Source organism: Cannabis sativa, chromosome X, assembly GCF_029168945.1.
Source record: "Cannabis sativa cultivar Pink pepper isolate KNU-18-1 chromosome X, ASM2916894v1, whole genome shotgun sequence".
Classification (NCBI taxonomy): Eukaryota; Viridiplantae; Streptophyta; class Magnoliopsida; order Rosales; family Cannabaceae; genus Cannabis; species Cannabis sativa.
In genome coordinates this window covers 21,889,697-21,901,437 of record NC_083610.1, presented here as the reverse complement: position 1 = coordinate 21,901,437, position 11,741 = coordinate 21,889,697, and the positions used below count along the sequence as shown (strand labels likewise).

Genomic DNA, 11,741 nt, shown 5'->3' with positions numbered 1-11,741 from the left:
TGTTATATAAATAAATTTAAACTATCTACTGCCTCAAGGTCACACCAGCATTATATATTTAAACTTTCTAATATCTAAATCTAATAATATATAGTGCTCCGATTATCATAATAATTGTGGGTAATCAATAAAATAACTAACTTATATCTAACATTGACTTTGATAAATGGAGGCCAATTTAATTTTTCTTTTTTTTATTTGACTACTGATATGAAAAAGAACAAAAAAAAGCATAATTTAAATGGTGATGAACGGTACATGAAATTCCTTAGGTTTATTTATTCAGAAAGCAAGAAAGAAACTTTTTTTTAGAAGATTTATTATTTTTGTGGTTGTGATGGGCAATGACAACTACAGGTTGTCGATAAATAGTGCGGCAGCAGCTGCATGAAGGTCGTCAGACGGTGATGATAACAAAAATATAATACGATGGGTGGGTGTAAAGAAGTGTCATTTTTTTTTTAAAGATTTACATATAGACCAAAAATTTTAAAAGAATTACAAAAATATATCAACATGATTCTTTTTTTTTTATTATTTTTATGCTTTGAACTTTTTTATTTACAAAAGTATTTCTCCAGTAAAATTAATAAACCGTTTTTTTTTTTTGTTTTATACTTTATTTATAGTTGTATTATAGTTGTCATGAGATTAATTTTTAATTTACCTTCTTTATAATGAGAGTCATATATTACTCTTATTCTACATGGAGACGTGATTACAATGTAAGGAAGGTATACACATAAGTTACCACCTACAACTAATTCTAACTAACACTCACTATATTCGTGCTTAAGAACAGTGACTAGGTAGTAACAACTCAGAATACTTACAACATGAACTCCTCTAACAATAGTTTAATGTTAATACAACTCGGTATTAAAAAGTATGCATATTTATTTACGTGTAAAAATGATTTTAAAGGTGTCAAAGAGATACGTGCCTCACAAAAATCTTCCTTCACTAATTTGGAACGATGTTAGAGTGATGATGAGAATGATTTCTAATACTAGCCCTCATAGAATTGTAACCATTTACACAACTAGTTTCAGTAAACAAGCTACCTGGGACTACGATGACGGTACATTTTTGTCATCATACATACACATATACCAATAATATTTATAAGCGTTATAGCACTATCTTGATTTTTTATCATTGTCATGTTGGGATTTTATGCCCTAAATAAAACTTATTTCAATATAATTTGATTTGTTATCAATAGATGATTAGAAATCATTTATGGTTACATGTAGTTTTCATCTTTATGGTTTAAAATATACAATTTATATTAAGCCCAGAAGATATAGTTATTTACAATTACAGTGATGTCAACACAGTGCAAGGTAATTGTGATTATATGCTTCAAAAGATAATGTCTCATGATTCATTAGTGCACTGGTTTTACAGTGATGTGATAGTTAGCGATAAAGCTTACTTACACCTTGGATAAGTGTTATATTCTTTCCAGAATATTGACAAAGTATGCTAGTATCAGATGTATGGAGTATACATTGGATTGGGACCGATATTGATATTGGTAAAGACATTATAATCTTACCATTGTATCTTTCTAAGTCAATATCACTGGTTGATCTCAGATCAAAAGATCATAATCCTGACATGGTTAGGTTTGATCTCAAGAGTGTTATTTGTATTCTTAAAGTTGTTAGTCAAAGCCTACTATTTGGTTCGGGTCACACGTAAAGCTTGGGCACATGATAGTACAATTGTGTGGGAGCGCTAGTCAGAGATATGGAATCTATAGCTTCTATTTGGACATATAAGTGAAATGATGATTTCCTTCGAGCTTAACTTAATAGAGATAAATAGAAGACCTCTTATTTCAGTGATTATATTAGTTTACTGAAATATCATTTATAGGAAGCTAATAAGTGTTTAAAGGATAAAATACATTGAGGGGTAAAACGGTAAATTTATCCCTACTCGATGTAAATCATCTATAGAGGATCTTCAATTATTGAGATTAAAACGATGGTTAAATTTTCATAGCATATTTATATCGTGGAACATATAAAGCATTCTATATAATTGAGAGTGCAATTCTAAATCTATAGTGGTGCAATAAGAAATTTATAAGTTAGAGAATTTACTTGATAAATTCTAGATCTGCTTATTGGAAGCTCGGTTATATAGGTCCATGGTCCCTATACTAGTTGAGACAATACTGCTTGTAAGACTCAGTTAATTGATTTTAATTAATCAATTATAATTCTAAAATTAAACTATGTCTTATTTATGAATTTTCACTAATCTAGGACTTAATTGTGAAGAAAATAGATTTAAGGATTTATTTGTTAATTAAGAGACTTTATTAAGTCTAATTAATAAATTATTTAGATGGTACGACGACACGAAAATTTTGCTACTTGTATTTGTATTTTATCATTTTTTTATGTTACGGGTCATGTTCGTGTCTACCATCTAAAATAAATTTCAAAATTCAACATAACACGAACATGGTATGATGACACTAAAATCAACAATTTAGTTTACAACCCGCCAACACAATATGTGATTTTGTGGGTTTGACACGACATGAACTTATTCGAGTCGTGTTCGTGTCTGTGTATTTTAATTTCTTTGTGTCACGTGTCGTGTTCGTATCAACAACTTATTAGTAAATTTAAGACCTCAACACAACACGAACACGACACACACACTAATTGCCACTCCGACTGTAAAGCATGACGAGCACAAGAAAGTTCAATCCCAATCCAAATGGCACATGTAACATTATTTACAATGCATCCCTACAAATAAAATTCAAACCAATTACACAATCATGTGTAATATTAATTTATTTTAATATGAATTAAAAAAATGTTTATTAATTTATTTTTGAGTAATTTATGGCGTAAATACTTAAGTTTAACTCTTTATTGTAGATAAATACCTAAGTTTAATTTTTTACGGTAATAATACTTAAGTTATATTTCTATAACTTTTCTAGTTACCTGTCCATTAAGTGTCAAGTTATTATACACGTGTTATTCTTTTATTGGTATATTTAAATTAATTTTTAAATAAAAAATAAAATTTAATGATCTAGACTAATTAGGGTCTGCCATGTAGCCTTAATACTTAATGGCCAGGTACCTAGGGAAGTTCCAGAATTTTAACTTAGGTACGTATTATTACTGTCAAAAATTAAACTTAAAATATTTATCTGCAATCGAAAGTTAAACTTAGATATTTATACCGCAAATTACTCATTTATTTTAATATGAGTTACTTGATTATATACTTATTTAAATATACATTGATGTATACATATTAATTTATATTTTATTATGAATTATTGTACTTATTAGATTTTTTTTTTATGAGCCAGAAAGTTGTATTGCTCAAAAATTGATTTTATTAATAAGAAAACAAATCTAAGAAATACATAAAATATAATTTTTAGAAAATAAATTTTAAAAAGAGTCATCAACAAGCTTATTAAAATAAATAATTTTTGAAAGTAACATATTAAAAAAAAATATATCTTTAACAGAATATAAAAAAAATACTAATTAAGTAATTTAAGTGTTCTAAAAAATAAAATAAAATAACTATTAAATTTAGTTTTTTTTTTTTAAAAAAAAAAAAAAAAGAAGAAGAATAAGACAATAGTGTAAAGACAAAAAAAGGTGTAAAAATACTATAAGCTATGTTCCACTATTACTATCATGTTTCCTTAACTTTATTACCATTAAATCAATAATCAAGGACTAGAAAAGTATCCCTACTATAGAGACAAAACCAAAGTCTCTACCATAGACATTTCCTATAATTTTATAGTTTTACATGTTTTAATAGTTTTAATTATAAAATTATAATATTCAATATTATATTTAAGTTTTATTATTAATTTTACTTATTTATAATTGATAAATATATATTTATTATTAATAATAATAAATTTCAGAGTTTCTTAATATATCGTGTTATATTTTTTTTAGTTTGTCTCTTGTTATGTATTTTGAGAACTCGTCTATTTGTAGTTACGTGTCGTATTGCACTTAAGCATATATTTTTTTTTGTGGTGTAGTGATGTGTCAATTTGTAATTTTGTATCGTGTTATACCCAAATTTATAATTTTTTGTATCTAGTTAAACATGCTCGTGCTTTCCCAATTTGTACCAATTTTGTATCGTGTAAAAATTAAAGCTCAGCATTATTTACAACACTAAAACCATATATACTTTTTTTTTATTAATGAAACTATACAATATATACTTTTACTCTCACATGAACATAAATATATACATATATTATTTATACTACGACACATATATTTATATAATTTTTTCACGTACACTTTCAATTATATCTGTCCCCACATCACATGCAAAATAACCCAAGCTTACGTCATTGAATACGCACCCATGCAGTAATTGCCATTCCCATATCCACTTGTTGAAAAAGGAAATACATAGAATGTTAATGTACAATCGAAGTAATAGTTTAATGTCAATTTTGTTTAATTAATATTACATGTTAGTTATACCACAAATATAACAACAAGTCATTTATTTAATATTATTTTGATAAACCAAATCGTTTCCAAACCCAACAAACCAAATTTTCCATACTTGCATATTATATTCCAATAAACCATATTTTTCAAGCAACAAAACAACTATCTAAGCTCAAAATTGAAAAACACCATTAATGAGCCAAATTTGAGTTCAAAAACTCAAATCTTGCTCAATCTACACTACAGCCCCTAAAACCACTTCAAATCAACACATATAAACATATTTTAACTTCTGAAAATAATATCTAACAACTACAGCAACAACAACAACTAAAAACTCCATTTCATGCAAAATTCCTTTTCTTAAAATTCAAGAAACTAAACAAAGAATTGTAAAGAGGTTACCTTAGTTTGGATTAAACTTAAAGCTGCTGGAATTTGCTAGAATTGAAGAACAAAATCAAAACCCTAGCTGATCTAGGGGGTTCAAAAATGAGAGAGAGAGAGAGAGAGAGAGAGAGAGAGAGAGAGAGAGAGAGAGAGAGAGAGAGAGAGAGAGAGAGTTTGAGAGTGAAATGCTTCCTTTTCCCAAGTATTTTCTTATTTTGAATAAAATAAAAATACAGATTGGTTTTATTAAACTTATCTCAGCCATTTAATTAAATAAAACATGATTATGATATTTAATAAAATCCACAAAAGGACAAAATACAAAATGGGCAAAAAGATCAAGATACCCTTGTCCATACAAAACCATCATAAAATCACTTAAGTGTATTTTGGGAAATTCTAAAATCCCAACTATTCCCGACATTTCCAATGTCTAATATTATTGTCCTGCTATACTAAAAATACTAGGATGTGATTCTAATAGCCAAACACCGCGTTCCAATGTTGCCGGGCACAAAACATGCAAAATTATGAAATTTCTATATATGACATATAAAATGCATTCTGAATTCAAATAACTCATCATAAATAAATAATTCAATAATAATAATAAATAATTCCCTAATTAAGCCCTAATTATCTGAAAATTTTCAAATTAAAGCTAAGCGATTTTTACACTTGGAATGCTTCAGTTGCTACGTGTGTGTGTCCAGAAGGACGCACATGGAGACCAAGGGGGCAGATGCCGCAATCTTTAGAGGATGATCGTACTTGGAGGCGTTTGTAAGTGACTTTTATTTGGTAAATGTCGATGGTGCAATCCTTGCAAATGACGGAAAATATGGTGCGGCGGGCGTGGCTCGGGACCATCATGGGCGTTTGGTTGAAGGCTTCACCGTTCTTTTAGAAGGGCGTGTGGATCCGACTATGGCTGAAATTGTGGGGGTTAAGGAGGCTTTGAGTTGGATTAAGCATAAACAATCGTTTTCGGTTGAGGTGGAGACGGACTCTTTGGTGGTTGTTCAGGCAATCTGAGGCTCGGTGTACATTCCTTCTCCTTTTGGTCAACAGGTGGCTGCTTGTCGTTCCTTATTGGCCTCCTCTCCTTTGGTCATGATTAATTTTGTTAAACGTTCTGTAAACAAGTTACACATTGTCTTGCTCGTAGCTCTTGTTTGTATCCAGATCGTATATTCAGCGAGAGTAATGCTCCCGCTGATCATCTTTCTATTCTAATGGTTGAAAGTTCATTTTAAATAAAGTTACCATTTCTCTTAAAAAAAAAAAAAGAGTTAGCCATTTATCACCACATGTATATATGTATATATAAAAGTTTATAATAAAATTACATGCTCTTAAGCAACCACATTTTATTTGGAACAATAAATTATCATTTCATTTTTTTTTACAAAACTTGTATTTTTTGAGCTTTGATAAAATATAGGGTTAATATTATTATTTTGAATCTTATATTTTACAAAAATGATTAATTAAACTTTCTATTTTATTAAATGTTAAAATATATCTTGTATTTTTTAAAATAATACTAAATAGAACCCTATTAAGCTAATTTTTTTATGAATCTGATATAAAGATTTAATGATAAAATTAATTACGTTTCTTAAATCTTTTCGAGATGGAAATTATCTTCAAGTTAGTTATATTATAAAAAAAAAAAATTAAAAATTGAATTCAATATCTTATTTATACTATTTTAAAAATACAGGGTTTATTTATCATTTAATAAAATAGATGCCGAATCTCTAATCGCTAACTTTTGTAAAATAAAAAATATAAAATAATATTAATTCTAAAATATATAGTACTCAAAAATAAATAATTACTATACTTCTTCTAAAAAAAGTTCGAATCATTCTCATTCATAATAATAATGAAAAGAAAAAAAAATTATAAAAGATAAACAACAACTAACATAGGAAAATTATAAAATAGTACTCTAAACAAATAATAATTAATACAATACAAAATGTTGTATCACGACACAAATAAATAGTAAAACGTTATCATAGTATATATTAAATTGTTATCCCTTAAAATCATTTAGAGAGAATTGAGTTCATAATAGGACGTGATTTGCAAATAACTTCTAAAGGCACAGCTTTAGGCATAGTCATACTATTTCCTTCAGTCATATCCACTTTTTCTTCACTCACTTTTTGCAACTCAAAACATTGAATCAAAGACCCTAATGTCAATCCAATTACGCGTTGGGCCATACCATTTCCTGGACAAGATCTTCTTCCTAACCCGAATGGCATAAGCAAGTTCATGTTTTTCTCGTTCTCAAATCTCTCTGGCTTAAAGCTCTCGGGATCTTCCCATAACTCAGGATCTCTATGTATAGCCCATATATTAACCAATACAATTGTGTCACGTGGAATGTCGTATCCCTGAACTATACAATCTTCGGAGGAATAGTGAGGAAGTAACAATGGAGCTGGTGGGAACAAACGTAAAGTCTCGAAGATAATACATTGTAGGTATGGTAATTTCGAAAGATCTTGTTCTTCGATCAATTTATGTTCACCAATTTGTTCATTAATTTCGGCTTTAGCTTTTTCCAAAATATGAGGATGGTTGAGTAAATTAGAAATTACCCATTCTAATGTTACAGATGTTGTATCAGTTCCAGCTAACAATAGTGCCTAAAAAAAGATCATAAAAAAATTAATAGGGTAACAAGATTTAATATACATAGAATACTTCTCAATAGGTATTATTTATTGATGGTTACTAAAAAAAATAACTACTTAATTTAAGTTTCAATGTTTAAAATTAAGTTTTCATGCTTAATATGGTTAATTTTAAAAAAATCTCTTATTTTATATTATATCAAAAATATATTTATATAAAAAAAATATTTAACATCACTCTACGCCGATAAAACAATCATAGCTCATATAATATAAAAATAAAAAGAATTAATTAGATAAAATTAAGTGGAGAAACTCAAATTTTCCTAACAATACTCATTCATAGGTAATACTCAAATTAAAAGACGCCAATAGTATTATAAGATAATGTAGATGTAATTTAATATTAAATATCACATATTTTTAATTTAAAGGTATAATATTATTATCCATGCATTCAAATATCAGATTTTAATTAAATAAATAATATAAAAAATTGATAACTAATCATGTGAGTACTGATGATATAATAAAAATAAACATTAACCAATTCAAAAGTAAATATAATATATATAGAGAGATATAATAATTAGTATTACTAACCACAATAAAGGCTTTGATAATTTGATCAGTGTAATATTGAGGATCAGAAATTTGCAAAGCAAGCATATGATCAATCATGGTATTATCTTCCTTCATACTCCTACGCTCATCAATAAGCCCTTGCAAGAAATCATCCAATCTCTTAGCAACATTTTTCAACTTCATCTCATAACCAAATCCCAACCATTTCAACCCATCAGGTAAAAACTCCGCCAAATTCGTCACTCCGCCCCCGGAGATAATCTCATCCTTAATTTTCCTAAACCGCGAAGCCTCTTCGTCTTCTTTGCTGATGTCATCCCCGCAATACCGTTTTCCGGCCACCATTCTCATTATGATGTTGAAAGCCAGATCCGAAAACACGCTTTTCATTTCCACTTTATTATTTTTGGATGATGATCCGTAGTGAAGTGAATTCTGCGAAAGTTTGATCAGCATGCTTTTAATTTCGTCTGTACGCGTGTTCAAGTGTGATTTGAGCCGGCTAGCCGAGAAGACCTCGATTGAGCCGATTTTTCGCAAGTTGCGCCAGTGGGGCCCATAAGAGGAAGATATCATTGTGGTGTTGTTATAACCGATGTGTTTTCCGCTCATTGTGCGTGAGCGGTTGGCTAAAACGACGTCGTTTTTGGTGAAGCATTCTTCGGCTGCGGAGCGTGATGATATTACAACAACTCGGCTTGAACCGAACCAAAGGCTGAAAACGGTGCCGTATTTGGTTGCCAGGTGGCGGAAGCATCGGTGGACAGGTGGCTTTATTAGATGGAAATGACCTATGAGTGGGAGAGGATAAGGTGGGCTTGGTGGAAGGTTTTTGTATTGTCGTTTTGGGTTTTTGATGAACAGTTTGTATACCAAAACGACAATGACTAAGCCGATCAGAGCTGTGTAGAGTTGTTCTTGTTCCATTTTTGAATACTTGAAGAAAGTTTGAGGTGATATATTAGTAGTGATTTATATATAACTTGTGGGGTGTATTTATATATATGATATTAATTGTACGACTTGATGTGGGACTGGATCTGAATACGTGTGGATAAGAGTATTTAATGGTACGGATATAGCTATATATTTATATTACATCATTGACTACGTACACAAATGTATTTGAAAATTTATAATGGTGTTATTTATTTATTTTGTTAAAATTAACTAGGGTTGTAAATTTGTGAGTGCATGTGGTGCTAATTTGGTTTATATTTATTCGTGCTACTTAAAATTTATGGGTCGTGTTTTGTTGTACTTCATAAAAATACAAATCGTGTATAGTGTTGTATTAATATTTTTAAAATGTAAGTCCATCATGGTTCGTAGGCTTAGTATTTTTGTACTGTATTTTTTTTTCGTGTCAGTGATCTGTATTTCTTAAACAAACCAGTCTGTTTTCATATTCGGACTTGATTCGTGCTTTACTTTTTCATAATTATTTTATTTTACAATTACTAAACTATGAGGATTTTTTATATTTTAGTTATATTTATATAACTTATCAACAATATTTTAGTGATAATCATATAAAATAATTATTAGCCTTATTAATATTTAAATATCTACTTATAATTATTCAAATTTTATATCACACTCTAAAAATAAATTAATATATATAATTTTAATTTTACATGTTTTAATAATTTTAATTATAAAAGTATAATATTTAGCATTATATTTAAGTTTTATTATTATTTTAACGTAATTGATAAATACATACTTATTAATGTTAAAAATAAATTTTAGGGTTTTTTAATATATCGTGCTATATTTTTTAGCTTGTGACGTATCGTGTCGTGTCAAAAAACTCGGCACTTATTTACAACACTAAAGTTAACCATACATACTTGTACCCTCACATGATATGTACATCTTATTTATATATATTTATAGAAACCCCTAATGGTTCGTTTGATACGTCGTATTACACCGTATTGTATTGTATAGTATTATATTAAATTATATTTTATGCAATATTTTTATGTAACTATATGTGGAAGATAGTATTACATAAAAATATGATATATAATTCAATTCAATATAATACAATAATACGACTTAACACAACGTTCTAAACGAGCTCATAAACATAATTGAAGAACAAAAAACGCCAATTGAGTAAGAAAAAATTAATTTGTTTCTTTCTCTTATTGTGATTCTTTTCCAAATGTTTCCAATGTAGTACAAATCTTGTGTATTTTCATGTATATAAGAGGAGTGTTAATTATAATATTTTATTATAACCTCTTAGTTTATTTTTATGTCCAAAATTATATGTTAAAATATTTTTTGTTCAAAAAATTTCAAATTGATTTTGTAAATTATTTAAAAAAAATTAAAAAAATTTCAGAGATAATATTGTAACTATAACAAATAAAATTATAAAATAATTTTTTAAAAAAAGAAATATTTCAGCATATATTTTCATGCACAAATGATTGATAATAAAGAGATTATATAAAAAGTTGGCGGTAACATTATTATCTTTGTATATAAATAACATAGGAGAAATTCTAAGTGTCTAATAGTATATTGTTATTGGTGTAAATATTAAGTCTCATATAACTTAACAAAATGACTTTTAAGGATTAATATCGCTAACTAAGTATAAATGTACTTTCACGGAATGTATTCCATGGTACATTAGATGGGTCTCAGAGTACATTAGATGAGTGTCAAAGTACGTTACTATTTTTTAACTCTAATTACTCTTAGATCAATCTCAGCCTTCAAATTAAATAATTAACTCACTCATCTAACGACTGTCGTACATCATAAAATACATTCCGTAAAAGTACACTCACAGGAAAAAATCATGTCTCTATAAAATTTTACCTATAAGAGATACCACTATCTAATAACAATGCTATCATGTGTGTGTGTGGTGAAAAAATGGCAATGGTTTTCCTTTTCTGGAAAATCCAGGCTTAATTGTCCCGTAGTACTTTTGTGTGGTACTGATATTTTTGATTATTTAAATTAAAAGAATAATGTGTGAGAATAATATATTATTAATACATCACTGAATATGTAAGCACTAAAATTTTGAAGTTGTCCCACCAATAATAGTGGATTGCAAACAATGCAAGGTTCATATTCACAGACACATAATAAAAAGTAGCTTTATTATTTTACGTACACTTTCAATTATATGTCCCCACATGCAATTAGCTTACGTCACTGAATACGCACCCATGCAGGAGTTCCCACTCCCATGGAAGTAGTTTAATATGTCCCTTTTGTTTAATTTTTGTTTGAAAGAGATAATTATCATTAATTAATTAGCCGTTAAAAGCATTGGTAGTATTTTCTAAAAGAATAATTATACTATATATTGAAATTTTTAATTTTTTTACTTTTATATTGTGGAATAGATTTTTTTTTTTAAAAATAATGTGTAAGTCTTAGTCTGATACTGTGTACAGTATTAAGTTTTCACTGTTATTCTACGGTTGGTTTTTAGTTATATTTCACTGTTGTTTTAAGCTATTCTATTTGTGTTCTACTATTATTTTATAAAAATACAGTATTTTTGAAAATATTTTTGTGTGACAGTATTTTTGTAAAAATTAACCTAAATTCCAGTATTTTTGTAAGTTTTCCTTTTCTAAATTAATAT

The 11,741-nt window shown here is 28.1% G+C and overlaps 1 protein-coding gene across 1 annotated transcript; it reads right to left on the bottom strand.

Moving 5' to 3' along the window:
- Positions 1–6,811: 6,811 nt before the first annotated feature.
- On the bottom strand, positions 6,812–9,147 carry LOC133028936 (cytochrome P450 81Q32-like). Its single transcript, XM_061106913.1, has 2 exons — positions 8,135–9,147; positions 6,812–7,543 (listed from the first exon to the last, which is right to left on the bottom strand). Exons 1-2 carry the CDS (start codon positions 9,041–9,043, stop codon positions 6,935–6,937), a joined length of 1,518 nt encoding a protein of 505 aa, XP_060962896.1. The 5' UTR covers positions 9,044–9,147; the 3' UTR covers positions 6,812–6,934.
- Between the last annotated feature and the right edge of the window lie 2,594 nt (positions 9,148–11,741).